This window comes from Motacilla alba, chromosome 17 (genome assembly GCF_015832195.1).
Source record: "Motacilla alba alba isolate MOTALB_02 chromosome 17, Motacilla_alba_V1.0_pri, whole genome shotgun sequence".
Classification (NCBI taxonomy): Eukaryota; Metazoa; Chordata; class Aves; order Passeriformes; family Motacillidae; genus Motacilla; species Motacilla alba.
The window spans coordinates 3782804-3808528 of NC_052032.1; the positions used below are offsets into that span (position 1 = coordinate 3782804).

The window sequence follows — 25725 nt, forward strand, 5'->3', positions numbered from 1 at the left end:
ATGCACCACAACCCCCAGCTTGACCCCAAATCAGGCTGGAGCCTGATTCCCTCCTCCACTCGAGGATATTCCTGCCCAGCCCTGGGGAGCCCCTGCCTGTCCCCACGGCAGCCCCTGAGTGCAGCTGGCAGTGCCCCTTCTGTGCCGCTGCCCTGCTCTGGAGGAGCAGAGGGTGGAGCACAGCAGGTGCCCGGCTCCACGGGTCCTCTCCCTGTCTCCCAGCACAGCTGACCTTTAGCAGCCCATCTCACTGTGTGTGACCATCCCTTGCCTCCCTCTCCTAGCAGGATCACTCCCTTGCATATGCCTGGGAGCAGCACCATCAGCTCAGTAATCTTCCTAAATACAGCAGTTACCAGGTGACTGGGAAAAAATCTCTTATACTGCTGATGCTGCTAATGGAAAATTTCTCCCCTTTGCTGCTGCTTTCAAAGCCAGTCGAGGTTTCCTACAGACTTTGTCTTGCACTAACACAGGAGAGGTAAAAGCACAGAGAAAGGAGTGCAGGAGTGGTGGGGGACACAGAATGGGAAATAGAGGGACCTGGTGCTTCTGGCCCCTCCCCACCAGCCACCTGTGCCCACAGGCAGAGCCCTGGCTCCAAATCTTGTCTGCCCCATCTTCTCACAAGCAGCCACAGCCCAACCTCCCCCTGCAAGGAATCCCTTCCTGCCCCTGACCTGCAGCAGGACACTGGAAGCACTCAAGAGCACTGCTTCTTGCAGGGCAAACAGGGAAGGCACCCCAAGGCACAATGGGCCAAAACTCTGTGATGTTTTTCCCCACTTTCCCCCTTCCCAGGAGACAACCAGAAAGCCTCTCCCAGTCAGTGCAGATGCAGCCAAGATCACTGCTCGTCCCCTCTGCATGCCATTCTGCTTCTTCAATACCATTAAGTGTCTCCATGCTGTCTGGACACTGGAAACCTTAACTGCATTAGCTGAGACCCGAGCAGCAGCACAAGCATTCAATTCTTTTAAGTGGCCCCATTCTTAAGCTGGTTATGCACAAGAACCATCTCTGCTCGATGCCATCACACAGGTAGTGATGGGGCAGGGCTGGGGAGCAGCATGGGAACCCAGGCCAAGGTCCATCATCCTCCATTTCAAATGGTTGCTACAGGAGGAGGACACTTGGGCACAGGCTGTACTGTGGGCATTTCAGACGATGAAAGGCATTGAGACACCTTCTCTTCTTTCAGCTCCATCCCCAGCCTGCCCCACGCTATACACGGCATTTTGGTGTGATGGCAGATGCTTCTCAAGCCACCTGCACCTGCAAACGTGCTAAAGAAGCATGAGATCAATATCTCATCATTCCCACACACGGCATCAGGCTGTTCTCCGTGGTCCCAGCCCCGTGCCCGAGCTCCTGTCACACCAGGAAAGCCCCAGGGCTCAGCCCTGTTTCACAGCCAGCCAACACCACACATCAGCACCGTGTCACCAAGGCAGCGCAAAGGCTGGCCCATCACACAGCTGAGATTCTCACTTTTAGGGCTTAGGAGGGAACAGGCAGCAAGTTTGGGAGGTAACATCCATCTGCGTGGTGGCACTCGGAGGTCATTCACCACCCCATTCCCCACGGAGGACTGCGAGCTCTCTGCATAACTCTGAATAAAAGCTCATTATTTCTTCCTGAAAAAGAGCAACAAAAGCCTCTGGCACACAGGCATCGTGGAAAATCAGCTGGGAGGAAGGGGGAGCAGGGGGGATCCCCAGCCACCATCCTCCTCCCGTGGCAGCTCAGCTGCAGCAACCAGCTCCTCTCTCCCTCCATAGTTAATCTTCTGTTGCCACTAGCTGGTCAACGCGGGTACTCTTGGAAAGCAGCAGCTCCCCGAGCACAGCCTGCACTCAGCTACACATTCCCAGCTTTAACTGGGATAATCAGCCCAGAAAATGCCCGAGATGAAGCAAAATCCCTGTCAAGTCCTCACCCCGCCGGGCTGGACAAGCCAGGTTCAACCTCACCTTTGGGGAGGGAAGGCATGGCCTCAGGACTGACCCATTTTCCTGGGCATTTTTTGCCTACAGCCTTTCTGGGGGTTATAGTGCTTGCAGACCTGCACATCACCAGTACAACCCCACTCTGAGCTGGGCTCTCCCTCCTCTTCCCAGCTATAAAATCCAACATCTTGGAAAGCCGGAGTAATCACGCGGTAATACAAGAAGGGGAAGAAATTTCTGCCAGGTTTTCCTCCTTCCTACACCCTCCCCAGGCAGCCCCCACCACCAGGGACCTGGCCCAGACCCCAGAGCACACACAGCTGTGGACAGGAACGGAGGGCAGGGAAGCAGCCCCACTGCCAGGTCTGCATCTGCCCCTGTCCCAGGGTGCCACCAACCTGTCTCGTCCTCACCACACCATCTCACTGAGGCTTTCAGGGTGGAAGATATGACTCTTTACCCATTGGATTAGCTGGGGAACAGAAACAATATAAACAGGAAAAAAAAATGAAAAAAACCTACATAAACCAAACAAAAAAATCATAAAACAAAAAAAAAGAAAAAAACACAACACTTGATTAACCCAACCTCTGAGCTGATACTCCAGGCATCTCAAGCCTAGCAGGAGGCAGTTAATGCAAAGGGAGGAGCAGAAACCAGACTTTGCTCATCAGCTTTTCTGCAGAGATGACCCCACGATTAGATGCCAAGCCCTGACGATGGGGTTGCACACTGGGCACCCACACAGGGCTGCTCCAGACCCTACAGGCCAGCTCAAAGCAGGGAAGGGCACTTCTGAACAGCAGCATCAGTAACCTGCAGTCACACCCAGGCTCCCCAGGTGACCCTTCAGCCTCCCCACCTGCTGTGTACAAACAGGAGTTGGTGACCAAAATGAGGGTGGCAAAACCCTGCTCAAGCCTTTCAAGGAACAGCAATAAATACAATCAGCCCATAGGGAACTGAGTGCTTTCCATTATTTTGAGGTGTTCATAGAAACTCAGAGTGATTAAGGTTGGAAAAGGCCTCCAGCCTGTGACCCCACCACACTGTCACCCAGCCCAGAGCCCTGAGTGCCACATCCAGGTGTTCCTTCAGGACTCAACACTCCAGCCCTACAGAGGAGAAGTGCAAGTTACAAGATGACTTTGGGAGAAGTTAAGAAAGAAGACAGAAGTAGCACTGAACTGCTGAGGAGCGGGAAGAGCAGGGGACAATCATCAATCAGGAACACACGGGGGCTACAGGGGGACACCAGGAATGCAGACACACGAGCCTGTTTTGCGACAGCCACCAAAACAAAGCCTCTTGAAGCGCTGCAGACACTGTCAAACAGCATCCATTAAAGCCATTTATGAGGAGTGTGTAGTAAACTGTTCTTATGTAAGCCACTACAGGGTAAGAGCAGTGGTGAAAATTGGTCTGCCTCTTCCCTTCTCTCTCCTCTATATAAAGCTGCTCACACATAGACAGAGCTCATCTAAATTAGCTCGGAAGCAAACTGCCTCATTCCCTGAATTGCACTCGGAGCAGGCTACGCCGTGGCGGAGCAGCTTCTGTAGGGAACACATGGCTGCTGACTGAACCAAGGTCCACACCTCAGACAGACCTCACTGGGCAAGGATAAAGTCAGTGACAGGCTGCACCGTTTGCAGCAGAGTAACTCCAGGAGAATTAGAGACGGGGGGAAGAAGCCACAAAGCATCAGTGGTATCCAAGGTTAAGGAAAGGGCAGGATGCTTTTTCAAGAAAGGGGAGGCGCAGCAATTCATAATGCACTGGTGGCACCTACATTTGTCATTTCCTGCCACCACTGGGCTTTGCTGAGTAATTTTATAGTAACGTAACTGGGGGGTAGTGGGAGAAGCATCCTTCTTGTCTCCAACGCACGAGGGAAAAAATAAACCCAGGCGTAGGAAACACAGAAGCTGTGACACCCCACTGGAGGAGGGACACCGAGCACAGGGAGCTGCCAGTGGGTGTTTCAGCAGCAGGTCCCCACTGCAGCCCAGGAGGGATGCACAAAGAATCAAAGTTTTCTACTTTTGTTGGGAGAGAGAATGAAGCCATCCCCAGCCAGTGCTCCCCACCTTCCTGCAGGTGCTGGGTGCCCACCGAGGCACAAAGAGCTGGAGCTGCTGTCCAGCATCCTGAAATGCCCACACAGGCACACAGAGAGAGCTGGAACATCCCCGGGTACCCTCCTGTGGAGCATCCTGGTACCCTGTGGGCACACAGAGAGGAGCTGCTGTGGAGCATCCCTGGTACTCTCCTGGGCACACAGAGAGGAGCTGCTGTGGAGCATCCCCGGGTACCCTGTGGGCACACAGAGAGGAGCTGCTGTGGAGCATCCCTGGTACTCTCCTGGGCACACAGAGAGGAGCTGCTGAGGAGCATCCCTGGTACCCTGTGGGCACACAGTGAGGAGCTGCTGTGGAGCATCCCTGGTACCCTGTGGGCACACAGAGAGGAGCTGCTGTGGAGCATCCCCGGGTACCCACCACCCCCTAGTGGGCTCCTGCCTTCCACGAGTAGCTGCTGCTGCTGCTCCTGATACTGCCAGCATGCCACGGGCCCAGGCTCAGCTGTGTGGATGTTTCCTAGTGCTGATTTCTCCTCTGTCTCAGCCGTGCAGTGGCTCCTGCAGACCAGGCAGCCCCGCAGGCAGGGATGCTACACTGGAAGCTCTCACTGTATGCACTTCAGAGAATAAAATCTCATACAGTCAGGGAACAGGTAAAGTTGTTTCCTCCCTAGAAGGAGGAATCCTTTAAAGAAAAGGGACACAGAGCACTCCACGTGCTTTGTACCAGCCACCAGTTCAGGGCATCTACCTGGAGGATGTGGCACTTCAGGACATGGTTTAGTGGTGGACTTGGCAGTGTTAGGTTTACATTTAGGCTTGATGATCTTAAAGATCTTTCCCAACCTACATGATTCCATGACTTCAAGTTTCACACCACTGCAGACAAGGCTCTGGCACCTGCCAGCCTTTAGCTACAGATCACCCACCCTCCTTTAAATGCCAAGGAGTGAGGAGCAGCTCAGGAACCACTGCAGCACTGGGAGATCTACTGAGCTGGGACTTGCTGAGCAGACCCAGGAGTTCAGTCCTAGCTGCTTAAACTCATTGCCATCAAAAAAAGCAGCATTTTCTTTCCTGCCTCCTGGCCTGGAGAGACTTTTGAGCCCTGCAGAACGGAGTGGCCTCAATTTTCTTCTGAACTTATTTCACTTCAGAGTCAGTAGCATCCTCAGTACCATGTCTCAGCTCTGCCAGCTTTATGCTTCCTTTTTTTTTTTTTTTAATCTTTTTTTTCCCTTTCAAAAATCCCTCCAGGATGCCAGTTGGCGTGGCTGTCCTGAGTTATGTGCTTTAGGAGGTCGTCCTGCCCCATCCTTACCCCGCTGAGGCCAGAAAGTGATCTCTGCTCACAGCAAGATCCTGCACTCCAGGACATTCAGGAGTCCTCAACACATTTGCAGCCGGCAGGACGTCAGCTCTTACGTGTCCTCCTGAGCTCATGCCCAGACAGCCACTAAACATGTCCAGCAACACGCATAAAGGGATACAATCATCACAAATCAGCTAAAGATAAGGACCTGCAAAGATTCTGCCAAAGAGAATCTCTGTCCCCAGCTCACTCCCAAGCCCTCCCGCATGTAACGTGATTTTCACCTCCAAGAGCCCATTACGAGGCAGCAGCTGCTCTTCAGTTCCCAGCCGTCAATGAAGTTAGGAAAGGATGGAGAGGGAAAAAAAAACCACCACAGAAAACTACAGCCTTGATTCCTGCTCTAGGAAAACCAGGCAGCAGAAATCCTGCACAGCCCTCACCCAGAGAAGAGTTAACTGCGAGCGAAACAGTTACCACACCAGGAGATGGGGAGAAATGCAACAAATTTCAAATATCAGAACATCCACAGCAATTCATGAGCTAGACCTTGGGGAAGGACAAGTGTTTTACCTTCTCTGGAGGCAACAGACTGATTAATTCCAGGACCATGATGAAGCCATCCCACCATGGGCACAGCCTCCGTTTGTCTTCCAATCTACCTGACGCCTGTGAGTCCAAGGGAACAGGAGGGGATCTTTTGGGGTCTTCTGTTCATGAAGGGGCAGGAAAACCCCCACAGATTTGCACGAGACATGGCTCATATTCATGACTACACACATAACCAATATGCCAGGCAAGTAAAATAAATTTTTAGATGAAGACATGGTCTCTTTACTGGCAGGCACTCACAGAAATAGGATTTGCTATACAAGATCGTGCCTCTGATCTATCAAGACAAATTTCTCTCCTTCAACTTGAGCTATTATCTAAGCTCACACTGAGGGGTTTCTTTGCTATCTGATATATTTAGATCAGTGCGCAATTCACACCTAGTCCCTGAAGAAACTGTACTCTAATCTGAAAATTAACGCAGTGAACCATGAAACTTCTTGTTACTTTAAACCACTGTATGGTAAACGTCATTCCTACTGCATCAAACCTTTGATTTGTCACTTTTGTTAGCAGAAACAGAGTACCTGGTTTGTTTGGGATTTTTGCAGTTGACCAACCGTGTCTAAGGAAACTGCAAAGCTGGAGCCCGAGAGCCTCAGGAAGTACCACCAACTTATTTATTAGGGTGTTTGCTACAGCAAAGCTTCACACAAGGTAAAATGACAGAGCTGGGGGACACAGACAGGCATTTCCCTACCCCTGCTCATTGCACCCAGTGAAAGGCAATCACTCCATGAGGCATGGGAAGGGACTTGGGGTCAGCTGTCCCCAGTGAGCCTGGGCATGGGCACACCTCGACACACCTGAGACACACAGAGAGATGCGCTGGAAGTCACAATCCCGCCTGTCAAGAGATACCTGAGCCCCGAGTTAAGCAGGTACTCAAATTATCCTAGGTTTGGATGCCGAAAAACAGGACAGCTGATGGATAAAGCAAAGATCAAAAAAACCCTTCGGTGACCTGGCAGAGTAAACACTGCACTGCCCAGGTGACATTCGGAACAGTTCTCTCGGAGGACTGGCTGATTACGGCACAGAAATGGCTAAAAGTGACAAGAGGCAGCTCGGGCACCCCATCCGAGACAGCAGGATCCGGCATCAGGACCGAAGTACGACCACAGAATTATTTCTATTCCCATCCCCCTCCCCACAAAGCTGAGAGCGGAGGAAAGTCTGCAGCGTTCGCACAGACCCGGGCGCTGGAGTTGAGCGTGAAGCGAGAGCGAGCCTCGAGAATTAACACGAAGCATTTATAAAACCAGGCTCTGGCTAGAAAAAAACATCCCCTCCCGCTCTGCCAGGCTCAGCGGCATCTCCTCAGGGCTCAGAGCTCAACTTGGAGCACACGAGGCAGCCCCCATCACTTCCAGCCTGCGCGGGGCTGCTCTCCTCCTCCCGGGGAATGCTCTCCTCCTCCCGGGGCCGGCAGCGGCTGCAGCCTCAGGCCCTGCTAAAAAATCCCTCCCCGGCAGGAAAGGCAAAAAAAAAAAAGCAAACCCAAAAACCAGGATGCAGCACAGGGGCAGGGTTAGAAAGCCCCAAAGCACATCGAGCCGCCCGCGGAGCGGGGAGGGCGGACACAGAGCCGGCACGGCGGGTGTCGGATGCTTCGGGGATGCTCCGGGATGGCGGGGCGGGATGCGGGACGGGACGGGGCGGGAAGCGGCTCGGGCGCCTACCGAGGGTGAAGAAGGGCAGCTCGGTGTTGTCCAGATCGTCCTGCACGGCGACGCGGCCGGGCAGCTCGCTGCGGACGAAGAGCAGCAGGCGGGACTCGGCGGCGGCGGCGGGCGGCGGGGCGCCGCTCCAGCTGATGTCGTTCTCCCGGAGCACCGGCAGCGTGGACACCGTCACCGTCTTCACCCGGCAGGGGCCGGGGGGCTCCCGCGACGCCGCGGCGCCGGGCCCGCCGCCGAGCAGCACGGCGGGCGGCGGCAGCAGCAGCAGCAGCAGCAACACCGGCGGCAGCACCGGCGGCAGCGGGGGTGGAGCGGCGGCCCGGCGGCGCGGCGGAGCGGCCATGCCGGCCGGAGCCAGGCGCAGGAGCGGGAGGCGAGCGCAGCCGGGCGCTCTGAGCCGCCCCAGCCCCGCCGCCGCCGCCGCCGCCGCCCGGGCCCGCCCCCCGCCCCGCCCCGGCCCCGCCGCCGCTCCCCGCGGACCCTCCGCCCGCCCCGCGCCGGGCTCCGCGCTCCCCGCGCCGGGAGATGCGCTCGGCACCGGCCCCGGCCCCGGCCCCGCGCCGCCGCCGCCGCCACAGCGCTCCCGCATCGCCGCCGCGCCCGAGCCGCACAACTGCGCGGCGGGAGAGAGGGGCTTGGGCAAGGGCATGGAGTGACAGGGAGAGGGGGACGGCTTGGAAGGGACGGACGGAAGGGTTAAACGGGGTGGTGGCGAGACAGTCTTGCGTGTGAGGAGGGCGAGTCGCTGGCACAGGTGGCCCAGAGGAGCTGTGGATGCCCCCGGATCCCTGGAAGTGTCCAAGGCCAGGCTGGACGGGGCTTGGAGCAACCTGGGATAGTTGAAGACCCTGCCCGTGGTGGAGGGGTGGAACTGGGTGGTCTTTAAGGTCCCTTCCAATCCAAATCATTCTAGAATTCTGTGATTTTATGAAAATCCCACTGTCCCTTCTGCCTCTCCCCCATCCAGCTCATTGCCACTCCTTCCTCACGCTGTTCTTTCCTTTCAGGGAACTGCCAGGGTGCAAGAGCACAGAAATTAGTTTCCTGAGAGCTTTTACTAATTATTATCTTCTCCTAAGTGAACAGGCACCTCCGGCATCCAGGGCACACAGGGATGGCTGGCAATGACAAACCTGGAGGGGACAAGCTTATGACCTAGAGCAAAGATTTTAGATTTGTTGTTTACTAGCCAGCATTTAAATGGGGACCAGAAGGATAGATGACCCTGAGGTCTGATCTCAGATTCCGATATCCCTCCATCACACGGATGCCTCGGTGCCACCTGAAGGCTGGAGTTTGTGCTTGAAGACAAAACCAGGTGAGCTGCACCGCCGTGATTTTGCTCACACTCTGTCTGGAATTGTGGTGGAGCCACCTGGCTCTTCCAACTGGAATGATGAGGGTGAGTTTGAAGGCAAACCCTGTCCCTACAGACAAAATAGACACATTTGACCCCAGCCCCAGAGCCCCGTGAACTCCTGCATGACTAACAAAGGCAAGGAGAGACAGCCACAGGAGCTGTGAGTCAGTGACTCACAACAACAATTTCCTAGTGACTGCTAATCTACCTGATTTTATTTGTAGATGTACATATAAAAGGAAGATGTCAAAACCCTAACAAAGCACGCTTAATGCTCAGGCTTATATTATTTCCACAAGCTAATTAAGAGCAATTCATCACATGCCTATTGAGGCAAAACAGCCTTCTGAGATACCTAGGTCATCAAATGTTAAAACCACAAGGGCAGAATGGCAATGAATATGGAATCCAGCAAACAAACAGCTCCAGCCCCGTTCCCAGGGGCCATTCCCAGCTCCAGCTTCCAGCCTTAACAAGCTGTAGCCCCGCTGTGGTGTGAGAACAGGAACTGTTTCCAGCTACAGGAATAGAGAGAAAGCAAAAAGCTCTCCCCAGCAAAACAGGCAACTTGTTGCAAAACATTAAATGTGGGACCCTGGATCTGTCTAAGTTGGAGAAGTGAAGTTTCTAGGCATGCTGGAAAAAAATAATCAGAGAAAAACGCAGCCCTGTCAGATGTTTGTTGAGAAAAGTGTAATGCTAGGAAAAAGCTTTCCTTTCCTTTCCTTTCCTTTCCTTTCCTTTCCTTTCCTTTCCTTTCCTTTCCTTTCCTTTCCTTTCCTTTCCTTTCCTTTCCTTTCCTTTCCTTTCCTTTCCTTTCCCTTTTTTTTTTTAAGGAAGAAAGGGTAGATTTTGGGCTATCTCAGGCTGGTATTGGTACATATGCTCCTTTCTTTTTCTTATTTTTAAAAATTTCTTCTAGGCAAGGAGTGCAAAGAACCAGTGCAACACAGATACACAAAGTGACACACGAGTAGCCAACAGAAGTAAATTTTAAATATTTTTTTTTAGGACTGGAAATCCTAAAAAAGAGAAACATCTCTTTCTTTATAAGGCTCCATCCTTGTTACTTCTATCTCCTTGTAGCCACTTGCTGCACAACTGCATCCATTTGCCATAAACAGAGAATTTTTGCTGTCAAGCACCAGGAGATTTTGGTAAGGGGCTGCCCTTGGGCGAGGAAGGGGATCTAGAGATCCCCACTGCTGCTGTCCCAGCTCTGGGCCATGTGGTTCCTTCTCTCAGTTTGCTGAGGATGCAGCTGAATTGGGGGGCAGGACACGTTTTCGGTGCATCCAGATGTTCCCTGACCTAGCACATGCCATCAAGCAGTGAGGTGAACATGTTCTCCAGGGCTTAGAGCTGGGAAGCAAAGGTCAGGAGACACAGGTTGACACACTGCTTTGTTACAGACTGACTCCAGGCAGGTCCTGAGGTATGAGAAAGCAGTGGTCCAGCAGTTCTGTATACATCATTTGCTCCATTCGCCTTATTTTTGTAGATTGACAAAGTTCTGCTAACAGCTCTCTGCTGAGCAGCACACTGAGATTTTCTCAAGTCCTCCTGTACAAGCAGGGACTCGATGATCAAGGGGAAGGTTCTGCAAACCACTGCCTGCAAATGGGCACTTTCAGCTCCCATTTAGTCTGGATCCTTCCCGGCGTAAATGCAAATCTCCATTCTCATTTTGGGGAGAAAAGGATTCCACCTGCTTTTTCCTTCCAAAGGATTGAGCTAAAGGCAGAACTTCACTGTTTGAAAACCATCAGTCATATTTTCAAACGAGAATGTGTTAATCCTGCTTTACAACTGAGGTAACAGGTTTCTATTATCCCCCCCTTTTACAGCACGAAAGCAAATGGCATGAACAGAGTTCTGAGAGTTTCACTTGCTGAAAAAATATTCTAGGAGCATTCACAGAAGTTTGTCTAACTTGCAAATTCGGAGATGCTTTAAACCTGAGCAAACCGGGGATTTTCAAGCCAATTGCATAGCCCGTAACCCAGATTGCTATTTCTAAATGAGGCCTATTTTTAATATCTTTTTCTTCTGCTTCATGGATCCAGCCTTTCCTTGGGGACGCCAGCTCCTGCCTGACCGTCAATTTCGATAGCACTGGGGCCAAGAAAGCAGCAAAAACTGCAGTTCCCAGCAAAAACTCCGGGTGGAAATGGAAATCGTCTTACAAGTGAAAATGCATTGCACTGACAAGACCCATCTGGGCAGGGTGAGATGGGGGACCTGACGGGTTGTCAGGAAGCACCAGCTCCATTCTCACCTCAGCTGCTGAGTGTGCAGCTTGGGGGCAAATCCCTTCTTTTGTCCCCAATGCGTTTTCCTATTTATTTTTTTTTTAATCCTCTCACACATACAGGAATGCAAGGAAAATAATTAGTTGCTGGATAAAAATGGATAAAAAAACACACCGAGGGCTGTGGAAATTATATCTGTACTGGTCCCAAGCGTGGGGGGTTCCACACAGAAAGCAGAAACATTCTCAGTAGGAGCTGGGAGCTTCTCCACGACTGAGAGGCAGCAGTGGGCTGCTCCCGGGTGGAGCAGCCTCTAGGAGAAAGCAGAGCATATGTTGTGTGTCATGCAAACCAGGAACCTTGGCTGTGCCTCTATATGCCTTATGCCTCTCTCTGCCCACATTCAGACCTGATTTTCACCTGAGTGGATTTTTTTAGCAGGAGCTTTGAGACATTCAATTTATTTCTTAGTCCCAAGCAGAGCAGTTCAGCCCCAGGGTTATTTCCTTCTTCATGACAATACCCCAAATGGGATTGAGGCAAACCCAGGATTTTGTGCCTCTGTGGAGAGCTTTGTGAAGACATTTTTCTGGAAAGTGCTTAAAGTATCTGTATGATCTAAGTTTAAAATGGATGGTGAAGGGCTAAAAAAAAGTAATTCTCATTTAAAGGGTCACAGATGAAGCATTCTTTGACTTTCAATCCCGTGAGCTGTATTTCTGGACACCCAGAACTAATGTACCTTTTATTGGCTGGCACAGATGAGGAGGTTATTGCAAAGATACCAATAGCAGCTTTCTGAAGTGGTTTTCAATTGGCCCTATTACTAAAGGCATGTACATACAGCAGGGATCATTAAAATGCACTATGTATTTACAATACAGAGAGCAATTTGTGCTTGTAATGCCTGTATGTTGAAAATCCTGCTGCTTGCAATCAGAGGAGAAAGTCACTGGTAGAGCTCGGATGTAATCAGTGGTTTATATTTCACCCTGCCAGGGTCACATCAGCATCAATAACTCTGCTGAAGGAGTAAGAAAGATTTTTTATTATTATTATTGTGAAGTAAATGCCACAAAATTAATTTTGTTTCCAAGCTGCCGTGTACAAACGCTGCTCCCCAGCCACAGGGTACCTGGCTGTGGTTGGTGACCACAGGCCTCAAGCTGTGCTTTGCCAGACACAGGAGACAGGCTGGGTCAGCAATTCCAAGAAACACCTCCAGAGAGAGGAGGGGGTGCACGGAGTGCCCGTTGCAACTCGGTTCTTGCCTCTGGGTTAACAGCCAGCCAAGGGCCCCTCGCTGTGCTCAGAGCTGCAGGAGATGCTGCTTTCTGACACAGCATCAAAACGGGAGCTTCCTGACCACTTCCACTGAAGTGCCCTGAGGGGACACTCTGCCAGCTTTAGCCTCCTTGCTTTGGCAGCCAGGAGAGGCTGAATTTTCTCCTCCCTCCTCAGGTACAAGTAGTTGGTTCCTGCCTTTTACAGGAGAGCTGTGAACCACCACAGGGCACTGGGAACCAGCCCCTGACTGGGCTCAGAAGGGCTGCAGCGGGAACAGGGAGCTGCATCATCTGCACAGCAGGGAAAGGCTGCTCAGGTTTTGGGCTGTGTTAAAACCAACAGCCTCACTCACCAGGGAGGGCTGTGCTCAGGTGCCCGTGGCATTTTCTAGCTGTCCTCCTGTGACATCCTGCACTGCCTGCTCTTTTTAACTCCCCTGGGGCTCACTGGGGTTTCAGCCAGACATCTCTTGTGTGTGGTAGCAGCAGGGTCTGAGGCATGTCCAGGACCAAAGCCACACTGGAGAGGGACCTTGCACACCCCGAGGCTGGAGTCAGGCAGATGCCTGCTTCAATCCCCTTCCCAAACAGCCCCACTGCCAGGCACGGGCCAGCCTGGCTGTCAACAACCCTTACAGAGGAAGGGAAAAGCCAAGGAAAAGTGGAAAGCAACCTGTTGCTTGAACCAAAAATCCAAGGAAATGAGGCTGTCCCATCCCCTCCTTCAGAACCCCATAACCACTCCATCACTGCCTGCCCTCTGACACGACTTCATGAGCAGCAACAGCCTCCAGTGTGGCTCCTCTCCTTGCCAAGATGAAAGAAACCTTCAATGCATGTAACTCTTGCACTCTACTTAATTAATCAGTTTTTGCATTACAAGTGAAACTTCTTTGATGCATGAAATATTAAGGAGCAGCACAGGGAGGGGAAGGAGGGGGGGAGGTATTGGCTTTCACTGCCTGAGAGATGGATGGGCTGAGGGAGCCAGGGGCTGAACTGCAGGCAGCACATCTGCAGCAGGACAGCCTGCCCAGGCAGAGAGGTGCCAGCCAGCCAGCCATTCCCTGCACTCCTTGCCTCTCAAGCAGGTGGATTTTGCTCCATGTTCAGGCCCTACATGCTCATCAAGGTTTGCTCATACAGGCATAGGAAGGGGACAGTGCCTGATTAAACTTTCATGAAAAATAATCTCTGGTTGATTCATTGTTATTTTTTTTAATCTCATGATGGCTGCAAGAAAGTGAAGTGAAATGAGTCTTGGGTGAAAAGAAACAGCTCCTTTCTGGAAAAGCCAGACAGGCTTTTAGTCAGATGAGGCTCTCCCAAAGGATGTGTGAGTAGTTATCTGTGTTATGGGTTTGGAAGTGCCATTTCCACGCTCAGCTCTGAAGAAGGGAAGGCAGAAATCCACACAGTCAGTGTGGATATTCCTGCAGCCCTTCCTCGTGCACAGCAGGACTCAGTGCCACGGTACCAGGTGTGTTTGGCACCAGAGAGCCACTGTGCTCTTAGACAAAACCCCAAACCTCCTTTTTCTCCCAAACCATCACATTTGATCAAAGTCCTCTGGCAACTCTGCAAAGGAGCCCAAGGCAGAACCCTGAGTCTTTGCTTTCCTGCCTGCTCCTCCCCAGCTGACTCATTCAGGAGCTGTGTTGGCTTCTGAAAAGGGATCCATCAGTTCAGACCTGCTTGTACTCAACCATCAGCCCCTCCAGAGCATCACCATGGGCCTGGCTGCCACAGCCCCAGCCAAGCAGGCAGGTAACACATTCCCCATAAACAAATGGCAATGGCTGGGCCTGCACTAGCTGCATAAAGGGTAATAAATGAATAAATCTGTTAATTATACCCACCACGGAATTTAATTAGACCATCTCTGTTCACTCTGCTTCAGCCAGAATCTCAATTATAAATCTTTATTTTCAAGGTTTCACAGCTTGGACGTAAAAATTTGCTCTGGGCTTAAATATGACACACAAGGTCTTCTGTTCAGGGACTGCTCCAGTTTTTTTAACCAATCTTTCTTAAAAAGGTCAGGTTGGGAGACCAGATGGCTTGAGGGGAAGGTAATGAAGATGCAGGGCTTTTCTGAAAGAGATGGCTGGATGAAATTGTGGGCAGCTTAACAGAGCTGAGACATTATTAAAGGCTGCTGGGTGAAACCACACTCGACTCTCCCTGATCCCAAACCGGAGTCCTCGTTGCAAAATGTGACTAGGGCTCCTGCTAAGTGGCATCCCCACTCCCCAGCAGCAGAGATCAAGGGCTGCAGGGGCTGGGGAGAGGGACCCTCGGGCCCCCGGGGCAGGGCCAGGCAGGAGGAGCTCGCACACCTGGCTCCTGCACAGGGAATGTGCTCCAGGGCTCTCAGGTGTGTGCTGCTGCTTCCCCCAGCAGGAATCACTCCTCTGCCTCCTCCTTCTCCAAGGAGGCCAGCTGGGTGACCTGGAGTAGCTGGAAAAACACAAGGCAGATGAGAAATTATTCCACTTTTTAAATTGTTATGATTCTGAAGGTAATTTAGGACCCACCTTTTGCTTTCTGGAGTTGATGGTATTGAAATCCAGTACTCTGTCTGGGTAAATGTGCTCTGAAATATTCGGATCATTTTAAAATGTCAATAGTGTTCCAGGAAAAACAGAAAACTTGTTTACCAGCAGCAGAAGCATCTACAGTCTCCGGTCACATCTTCATCCAATCCAAGGCATGCTATTCCATATTCCCTCATTGAGGTAATGAGTTGATTTGCTTTCCATGCCCTATGCCAAGCCCCCACCTCCCTCTGAGGGAAAACAGGGATTGTCAGCAGGGCCCAGCTCAACAGCCAGCCCTGAGAAGATTTTTCCAGGTGGCCCCACTGGTCATCCAGACCACTGGTCAGCCAGCCCATCTTTTGGCTCAATATATATTTCTAGGAGCACTGCAGATGCCTGTTCATTTACTGCCATGACCACCCTGGCACATGAGAGTTTTGACATTATTTTCTCCAAGTGCCTGCCCCTATTTCCCCAGCAATGCTGCTCTGCACATCTTACCTGTCCTAAATACTCGTGGAATAAACCAGAACAGATCTTGGGTCAGCCAGACCCCAGGACTGCTGATTGCATCTTTAGCCAGCAGGTCACAATGGTTTATTTTCTGTCTGGTTTACCACAGAATTTAACCCTTTGGAAACACTGGCTGCCTGATCTGTGCCAAACTCCTGCTCAGGAGGCTTTGATGTATGGCACGAATTACCGGTAATAAAGAAAAAGATATATGGGATGGATTAATCAAATCATAAATTTCTTAAATCTCTATGGCAGCCCATAAATCAAATTTGGCTGGATGTTACTGGCCCTTTCTCAATGTATAATAGGAAGTAGAGATGACCTGTACATACAGAGCAGGGTTTGTTTTTTTTTATGGCAAATTGGGAAACTCTGATTAAATGATTAAAGAGAGTGAACACTTTTTCTATAAGGAGAAGGTTTATGTGTTTCAAGCTTCACTATTGAGAATACATGCACTTTTTGGAAGGTAAAATGTGTATATTCCCACACTCAGAGTTAAATCAGACATAGAACAGCTACTGGATGAGCAGCTACTGATGACACACCTTGGGTTAGATTAGGTTTGATGAGGCAGACCTTCCAACCATTCTGATTTTTTAGGGTTTTGCCCCATTTTGTGTGCCAAGCAGCTGGAAACCCTGGAACAGAACATACTTCTAGGAGCCCAGTAACCAGCATCTCTTCCCTGCTGAAGTTCAGCTGGATCCCAAAAAGGTCCTGCTCCCTCTGGGCTGATGCACAAGAAATACAAAACCAAGAGCAGCAGAATATCAGTCTTACCCTTACTTTATTTCCCTTCACACTAAGCCCTGGCCCAGCTCAGACTGACCCTTGTTTCTAGGCCTCTTAGAGGCACAATTCCCAGCTCCTGTGCCCATCATCCCTCTGCTGGTTTTATCTGTGGGGCTCCCTCCAGCCCTCCCACGAGCCCTGCCTAGCACCAGTCCTCCTCCTAGGATCTGTCCCCCTCAAAACTGGATTAATGATCTTGCCATCAGACAGGCTCCCTGGTCTTTGGACATGCCAGATGTTTGGGTGTGAGGTGTTCACAAAATAAGAGTGATAACATGCCCAGGGTGAGCTGCCCCGCAGCCCAAACACCAATATGTGTTTACCAGGGGGAGCAGCAGGCTTCAGAAGTTCCATTTCTTTTTGGCTGTCCACAGACATGAAACAAGGAGATTAAACACCAGGAATAAGCACCTATAAATAAAACTGACTATTTAAATCCACCAAAGCCAGGGCACTCATTGTGAAATCTCCTGCTCTTCTCCAACGCCAGCACAGCAGTGCTTCTGATTTTGTTTACAGGACAACAGAGCACCAACCTTCACTTTGAACCTGGCTGTTGCTTTGCCAGGCTGTGGGGAGCCATTAATTATCAAAGCCCTGCCTCGACCAAGGGACTGCAGCTGTGGATTATTGTTTCCCTTCCCCAAAGGAAAACGAAAGCACTCACAGAACAAGCCCACCTACTTAAAAACCTCTGACAAAGCTGAACCTGAGCCCAAGTGGGAGAGGGTTAAAAAAAAGCAAAAAACCCTGCGATGCTCTTTATCTGGAGCCAGGAACGGGATGCAGCAGGAATTTTCAGGCTGTGCCTGGCAGCGGATGCCCTCTGTTGGCATCTTTCAGAAACATGATCGGGCGCACAGGCTGGCAGCTCGCATCCCTGGAACCCGCCTGTTTCCCGGGCTGGTGTGCCCGGCAAACAACAGCAAACAAGCCAGCAGCAGCAAACAAACCAAACCAGCAGCAGCAAACAAACCAAACCAGCAGCAGCCCCTGCCCTGGCACCCACCGAGCCAGCAGCGCTGCCCCGCAGCGCCGAGGGGATGGAGATCTGCACACCCTGCTCGGTGCAGCAGGGCGAACAGCGGGAGCTGGAGCTGCCCAGCCTTCCAGCAGCCTGCAGAGATGCCGGGCCAGCCCTCCCGGCTGGGTGCAGGGGCTCGGGCTGCCCGAGGAGCAGATCCCCGCAGGGAGGAGCAGAGGGAGCGCCGGGGGGGAGGAAGGCGGCGAGGCACGAGCAGGCATCGCAGCATGCAGGAACAGAGTTTGCAGGAGAGCGTTTCTCCTCTCTAGCCCTTGAATCACACGTGTTTAAAACCCCCGAACATGCAGCATCGCCTCTCCCGGCTCTTGTGCTGCCACTCAGGATAGCAGGCTGGGAAACTGCTGAGCTGTGATGGAGCTTCCCCCTGCCCCATGCACCCCAAAGCAAGGCTGGTGCCTCCTGGCAGAGAACGGGCACTGCAGGAGGAGCCTGGAAATACACACAGTTTTAGGGAGAACCTCTAGGCCCCAGAATAATGGAATACCCTGATTTGGAAGGGAGCCACGAGAATCATCACATCCAACTCCTGGACACCCCAACAATCCCACGCTGTGCCCAAGCACTGTCCAAACACTCCTGGAGCTCCCTCAGGCTTGGGGTGTGACCATATCTTGGAATAAACCAGCTCAACGCTTCCAGAGCTCACCATGACACATCTTGAAGGGCACATCCTTCCTTGGAGAAAGGCTGGGCATGAGCAGGTGACCTGGAGGGCTCAGTTCCAGTGTGCAGCATCACCCTGGGACAAAGAGCCCACCTGGGGACTCCAGCCTGGCTCAGGCCCCATTCATGGGTTACAGTGCTGCTGATTTTGCCTTGCCTGCCCACCCAGCCCTGCTGGTGGTCAATAAATAGCGATGCAAATGGCACTTCTGGCCCCAGTCTCCAGGTGCCTCAAGGGCTGCTGCTCCCTAGGGCCAGGAGATGAGGAGCTGCTGGCATTCCCAGCCCATCCCGGTATACCTGAGCAGGGCCAGCTGCTGAGAACGCCCAGCACTGGAGAGGTTTGTAGGGACAGGCAGATCCAGCATCCACCCACGAGGCCACTGGGTGGGACACAGAGGAGCAGCATAGCCATGACAAGTGCAGGGACAGCCCCAGGGAGGTACAAGTACTCAGTCTGGGGTTCAATGTCACTGTGATGGGGCTGGGGTGGGGCTGATCAGGCTGGGGTTCAATGTCACTGTGATGGGGTGGGGCTGATCAGGCTGGGGTTCAATGTCACTGTGATGGGGTGGGGCTGGTCAGGCTGGGGTTCAGTGTCACTGTGATGGGGCTGATCAGGCTGGGGTTGAATGTCACTGTGATGGGGTGGGGCTGGTCAGGCTGGGGTTCAGTGTCACTGTGATGGGGCTGGAGTGGGGCTGATCAGGCTGGGGTTCAATGTCACTGTGATGGGGCTGATCAGGCTGGGGTTGAATGTCACTGTGATGGTGTGGGGCTGATCAGGCTGGGGTTCAATGTCACTGTGATGGGGCTGATCAGGCTGGGGTTCAATGTCACTGTAATGGTGCTGGGGTGGGGCTGATCGGGCTGTGAGGGCACACTGACTGTCCCTGCCCTGCCCCCACTGCAGAGCCCACATGTGCGTCACAGGCAGATGGTGGCTGTCATTCAGTCTCCCCTGAGGAGGATCAGCTATTCCCAAGGTTGTTCTCCCAGCACAGCCTGGCCAGGCATTGGAAGGGTCAGTGTGGCTGTGCAGGGTCCTGGGGCTCTGGGCAGCACTGCCCTGGGAATTGGGGGGGTCCCACAAATGTGATGTGTGACATCGCTCATTGCCATTCCCTCCATCGGCAGGGGAAGGTTTTTAAGCTGTAGGTGTTGAATTTCCCCTTCCCCCAGGAGCAGGGAGAGGGAACATTTCAGACTGGGGCTAGAGGTGATGTCTCCAGTTGCTGGGCTTTGCCTTAGGCACTGCTAAAAGCTAAAAGCAAGAGGCACAGGGAGGGCATCATCTCTAAGTTTGCCTTTCGTGGCAGTACAAAGTTGTGATGCTACCATTCACCCCATCCTCAACAGCTGTCTTTAAAATAAAGACAATAAAAAACAAACACAGCAATTTTAGTGAATGATTTGTGGGTATTTTATTGCCAAGGAAAGCAAAAGCAAACTCTGAACCAGAGGAAATCATAAACAATAAATGATCATTATTCCAGTTACAGTCTCCACTGCACTTCTCTCTGAGGACACTTTGTAACAGAGATTATATATGGTAAGAGTGGATTTACCCTTGGAGGGGATCTAAGTACCTCTTTCCTAAAATGAGTTGTAATCTTGTTTTAATGGCAGATAAAAAACAAGGCACAGACATGGCTTGTCTATTTGTAAGCAGGGGGAAACTTGCAAATCCTATTTTGGTATTTTAAGGATAACCCAAATAACTGATAATCAGAAACATGAATAATCTTAAGTAAAACCTGGGAATCCAGTGCAAATACTTAAGTCATTTATTCAGCAAGATGGACCTTAAAAAAGGCACATCAAAGAAAAAAACAGTGCTTATATCTGAATAAAATCACAGTCTTGCCCTGTGACTGAAGTTTGGGCAGTCTCTCAATTGCAAGAAAAAAATTCTAACCAATTTGGTGTTTCCTGGATAAACCCTCAGTATCATGAGTTGCAAAAGCATCTGATATCTCCTTAAAACTGAAACATGGGATGGTCTGGGTGGGAAGGGGTCTGAAAGATCTCTCATCCTACCCCCTGTCATGGGCAGGGACACTTTCCACCATCCCAGGCTGCTCCAAGCCCCATCCAGCCTGGCCTTGGGCTCTGCCAGGGACCCAGGGGCAGCCACAGCTGCTCTGGGAAATTCTCAGAGAATTTTAAGAGTTTTTTCATTTATTCAGTCAATTTTCTGAGTAATTCTTCCAGTTTCACCAGAGTTAAATAGTAACTGAAATCCTGTTTCCAATAAGCTCAGACAACCTCTCTTTCATGTACAGAAACCTTCCAGCTCTCTGAATAGATTTTAATTCAGTTAATTCTTCAAGAGTGCCTTGAAACTTGAGCAGCCATTAAAGAAGTTATTGTCCCTTTTTTCTTAGCAACGTTTATGAAGGTGCCTCTTGACAGAGGGCTAATTCCCTAATTAACATAAATCTTCTTTTCATATCAGTGCCTGGCTGCAGCAGCACCTGACCTTGCCGTGTGTACCTGGAGCATCTCCCCAGCCTCAAAGCCAGTGCAGGGGGAGGAGGAGCTGGGAATGTCTCTCCCAGATGCACAGCACTTGTCATTTCCAACATTTAAGGAATCACCCAAGCTTTACAGCAACAAGAGGGAACATGAGCTGAACAGGAGTAACAAGCACCTTCCACAGCCTCATTTCCTGTCCTCGGTTTGGTTTGCTTTGAAGTCTTGAATGTGTTTATAGGCAAAGTTACTTTCACTAAGAATAATATATGTCTCACATCTTTTGACTGAATTTAAGTATATATTTTTCCCTAACTGAAAAAAAAGCCTGATTTTTTTATCAAATGGCTATGATAACACATTTTCCTAATTTTTCTGGAAGGTTTATTTTTTTTTTTTGCAATAAAACGCACATCTCTTCTAAATTACTGTCCTATATGCTGGTTTGTTGGGGTTTTTTTCCCTCTTGTTAGTTGTTGTGCATTGACCAAATGGTTTCTGGCTTTACAATCTGTCACCAGTGCTACATTTACAGCTTGCAATTAAGAGCTTCAATTAAATATTTTGCACAAAGATGCATGTTCCAATAACCAAACCTTATATATTTTCCAAAATATAACCAAAAAAAAAGATAAAAGTATTGAAAAGCAAACCAAGATTGAAGTTAGAAAAATGGCTTGTAGGCCTAGATAAATATTCAGAGTGTTTCCTAGCCATGAATATTATCTCTTTTGATACTGAGGTTGCCCTTGGGTGACAGAAGGCAGAATCTTTCCTGGATTTCCATAAATGAGACTGAAAGTCTTCTTTGGCAAAGCTGGGCTGATATTCACGGCAAGCATCCCGGATATTTTTAAAATGGCATGTTTTTGATGACTTAGCATATGTTAGCATGGCATACATTAGCAGTGCTCCAAGGCATTTCCTTCCTCAGTGCAGATATCATCCCCTTAATTGCTGTAGGAACCCCCGTGCTCTTCTCTTTCCCTTACAGGGGCTCTGAGGCACACCAGAGGTTTCTCTGGTCCCCATCATGCCCCCAGCTGCCATCAAGGTGTGCCTGATGCTCGCTCACCTTGAGGTGTGAGAGGAGCAGCTCCCCACAGCCACGAAGCCTTTGTGCCTGTGCCACCACCCCAGAGCGGATTTCACACCCGCCGTGGGTTTGGTGGCCGAGTGCCAGCAGCTGGGACCAAGATTTGAGGGCAGAGCAATCTGCTGGGTGACTGGAGGTGGCCAAGTGCCGCCAGCAGGTGCTTCTCAGGACCAGCAAAGCTGGCATCTCCAGAAGAACCCCGGGTGGGAGGGAAGGAGGGCAGGACGCTGTCCTGGAGCCTCCTGCTCTGCTGGGGCCGGAGCAGAGCAGATGTCAACCAAGCTGGGCTCCTTGCCGTGCCCTGGCCGTGGCAGCAGGGCCTGGCAGCCTCCCAAGGACACAGACAATGGGAGGCTGACTGGCTGCACACCGTTTCACGCTCGCTTGGCATGGAGCTTTCTGCTCTGCCTGGATCCTGGAAGCAGCACGGGCTGCCTGGCGCCACTCCTGACACGGGGCTGAGGGGCTGGAGAGGGCTGGGCCCTGTCTCTGCTCCTCTCCTTGGCTTCTCCCATCTCCCAGCAGCTACTGTGTGCTCTGCTTCTTCATCAAGCAGTGATCCCGCAGAGGAAAACCCAGCTCTCTCCTGCAGGCACACGGCAGGGAGGCTCTCCGGGCTGGCGCTGCTCTGTGCAGGCCACCTGCACCCGAAGGCTTCTCTGTTCAGGCTCCGGGGATCCATTTGGGATGGCCCAACAGGATTTTCCCTGCTGTCTGCTGCTCTCTGGTGGAGATGCTGCTTCCAGTCTTGCTGCCAGACTGGTGAATGCCTTCTCCTGTACCTCTTCACCTCCTGACCCAGAAAATCAGGCGCTGGAGGATGTCTTTCCTTAAAAATAAAATAAAAGACTCCTAAAACAAGCAGATGAACCAAAAGTTTTTCCTTCTCTGCTCAAATCCCACTCTGGTGCTGCAGAGCAGCCAGCAGCAGCTGGGATGCTGGTAGGGGTGAGGACTCACATGCCACCTCAGAGGGTTGTCACTCTGTCACCTCCCAGGTGACCATGGCTCTGGCATTTCCCCCTCCTGCCAGGCCTGCAAAAGCTGCAGGAGCCGTTTAACCAAAGGAAAAACATTAAATTAAACATTTTCCCTGCACTGTTTGTAGTGCAGCAGTGAATGCTGGGGCCACACAGGGCAGTTCCCAGTGATGCAGAGCCTGGGAACACCCTAAACTTTATTTACACCCACCCACTCATCCTCAGATAAGTCTTCAGCCTCTTCTCTCAGGTCTCCCCTGAGCTGCCCTTCCCAGCCCTACCTTTGGTTAAAAGTTTTAGTCCAATCCAAACCCCAGGCATAAAAGAAATTGCTATGAACTTCTCCCTCCAAAACTGGCTCTGTAAACAAGCCTTTCATTACCCCCAACATTTTCCACTTTCCTTCCTTTCCAGATTGCTTTTTTTCCTTGTGAATAATTTCTTCCAATTCTCATCATTCCTGTTGCTTCCCCCTGATTTCCCTGCCATTCTCCCACCTCTTCCTTCCCGTGCGGTAACTCCCGCAGCCATGGAGCTCTGCTGTGGCATCCCCAGTCCCTGGGATTAATGATGACCTGAAGATAAACTGGTGGGTCTGTAATTCCCCATATTCCCAATACTTTACAAAAGTTAGGCATTTTTGTCTCTATTCAATCTTCTGGTGCATCCAGGGAAAATCACTATTGACTCTGAGATTCATAACCAGTTCTGCAAGTATCCATGGCTTAAATTCAGGTTTGGAATAATCTTCCCAGGAAGGTTTTCCTCCTTGCCTCTGTCAGTCAGCAGCTGGCTTATCACCAGGAGCAGAAGGGATTATATCCCTTGTAAACATTTTATCCCCTTATCTATGGATGTCCATTATCTGTCCATCACTCTGGAGCCCTTGCCCTCTGTGGGGTTTTTGTAGCACCAAGCTCCACAAGCTCCAAGCTCCACAAGTCAGACTCTTCCTCACACCCAAATTCCTCTGTAATCAGAGCCAGCAGCACAGGATGAGTGGCATCAGGCACAAGTAGCAATAAGGGAATTTTGACTGGATATGAGGAAAAAGCTTTCCCAAGGGTCACTGAGTGGAGCTTGGATGAAGTTCCAACCCTGGAAGAGTTCAAGACCAGGATGGATGCAGCTTTGGACAGCCTGGCCCAATGGAAGATGTCCCTGCCCATGATGGGGGGGCTGGAATTAGATGATCTTCCAGGTGCCTTCCAACCCAAACTATTCCAGGAGTCTACAACAGGGGTGGTTGAATAGATCTTGGATAAAGCTCCAACTTTGGAAGTGTTCTTGGCTCGAATGGGCCAGGCCTGAGCAGCCTGATCCAAGTTAGACCTGCTTTGGGCAGGACTGGGACCCTTCAGAGCTTCCTTCGGTCTGTGGTTTTGCAGTGCAGCATTTTCCTTCCCCCAGCAGTGGCTGAGGCTCCTGCTACATTCCTCCTTTTTGGTTTAACCACACATCCCTCCTGGCCAGGCTAAACCATCTTATCAGGGTGGAGATGTGCTTTGGGAAGGTTTGGGGATTGAGAAGTTGATAGAAAAGGGGAGAGGAGTAGGAGAAAATAAGAGACAAACAAAAAACTTGCTTTATTGAAAACTGCAGTATGGCTGTCACTGCTGGAAAGGGATCTTGGACAACAGAGCTACTTTCCCTTGAAGTGAAGCCTTTCAGCTTTCTCAGCAATAGGAGATCAAAACCCAAATAAGAAGCGATGTTTAGGTATCGGAATATCTTAATGGGAAAGTCTCCAGGCATTGCTCATCTACTTTTATCTGCAATTACACATTAACATTGCAGACCAGAATATTTTCTGGGTGTAAATAGCACAAGGTCTTGTCATCCAGTTTTGCTATCCTAGCCCCCCCTTTTTTTTAAATTTTTTTTTTCTTTTCTCCCCTTATCAGCATCATCAGGGACCAGATGAGGAACACAAGGGAGAGAAGTGCCCAGGAAGGGCTGTGAAGGGAGATAATAAGAAGATCTTTGCACTCCTGTGTGCTTGCCTGGCCTCTTATTGACAGAGCCTCCAAGATGCTCGCAGATAGCCTCGCTGCAGGTCACAGCTCCCTGAGATTTATTCCAGTGCCTTGGAAAAGTGAGGAAGGTGAAGGCAGAGCAGGCGAGGACCGAAAATGTTGCTGCGGGTAAAGTGATTATAAAAAGAATTTCTTTTTTAATGCAAAAACCTCTAGCCTGACAAAGGCTCCATCTCTGGGAGAGGTTTTTCACCATCCAGTCCCCCACCCCTTTGCATCAGAGCGCTGCAAAATGTACTTGGAAGAGCAGCGAGTTCGTTTTAACCGATAGCATTCAGTGCTTTTTACTGTGCTATTCATCCACATGACAAAGCTGAGAGGGGAGCCCATACTTCTTCCTGACTTTTTATTGCTTTTCAGCCCAGTGGGAACCAGCAGACATGAAAAAAAAGTGGTTTAACCGCAAAATATGTTTAAGCTCTTTTCTTTTTCTTTTTTTTTTTTGGTTTTTGGCATGTCAGGGAAAAGGAGGAGGGGGAGTGAATAGCAGTGGCAGAACAGCCAGGAACTAACAGTCAAGAAATTAAACCAAAATCCTAATGCTTGTGAGCCTGATCTTACCCACAAAGGGTGAGGTTTGAAGCTGAGGATTGGTGACAGCCTTCAAATGGGATCACCATGTTATCATAGAATCCCAGAATGGTTTGGGTTGGAAGAGATCTTTAAATCCCATCTCATCCCACCCCCTGTCATGGGCAGGGCCACCTCCCACTGTCCCAGGCTGCTCCAAGCCGTGTCCAGCCTGGCCTTGGGCACTGCCAGGGATCCAGGGGCAGCCCCAGCTGCTCTGGGCACCCTGTGCCAGGGCCTGCCCACCCTCCCAGGGAAGGATTTCTTCCTGATATCTAATCTAAATCTGCACTCTCTCAGTGGGAAGTCATTTGCTTATGTCCTGTCATTACAGCTCCTGATAAAGGCAGACTCAATGTGACTTTTTCTCTCAATTCCAAGCTTTTTTTTTAATGTATATTTAAACATTTAATGTTTTCTAAATTAGAGGAAAAAAACCCTCTGCTTAGCAGAGCTGTTGCTCATGTATATCA

The 25725-nt window shown here is 50.8% G+C and overlaps 1 protein-coding gene across 1 annotated transcript in view; it reads right to left on the reverse strand.

Annotated features, from left to right (window-relative positions):
- ASTN2 (astrotactin 2) overlaps positions 1-7981 on the reverse strand; it is a 323686-nt gene extending 315705 nt beyond the window's left edge. The window contains exon 1 of the mRNA XM_038156713.1: positions 7639-7981. Coding sequence (XP_038012641.1) covers positions 7639-7981 — 343 coding nt within the window. The remainder of the gene's footprint in view (positions 1-7638) is intronic.
- Between the last annotated feature and the right edge of the window lie 17744 nt (positions 7982-25725).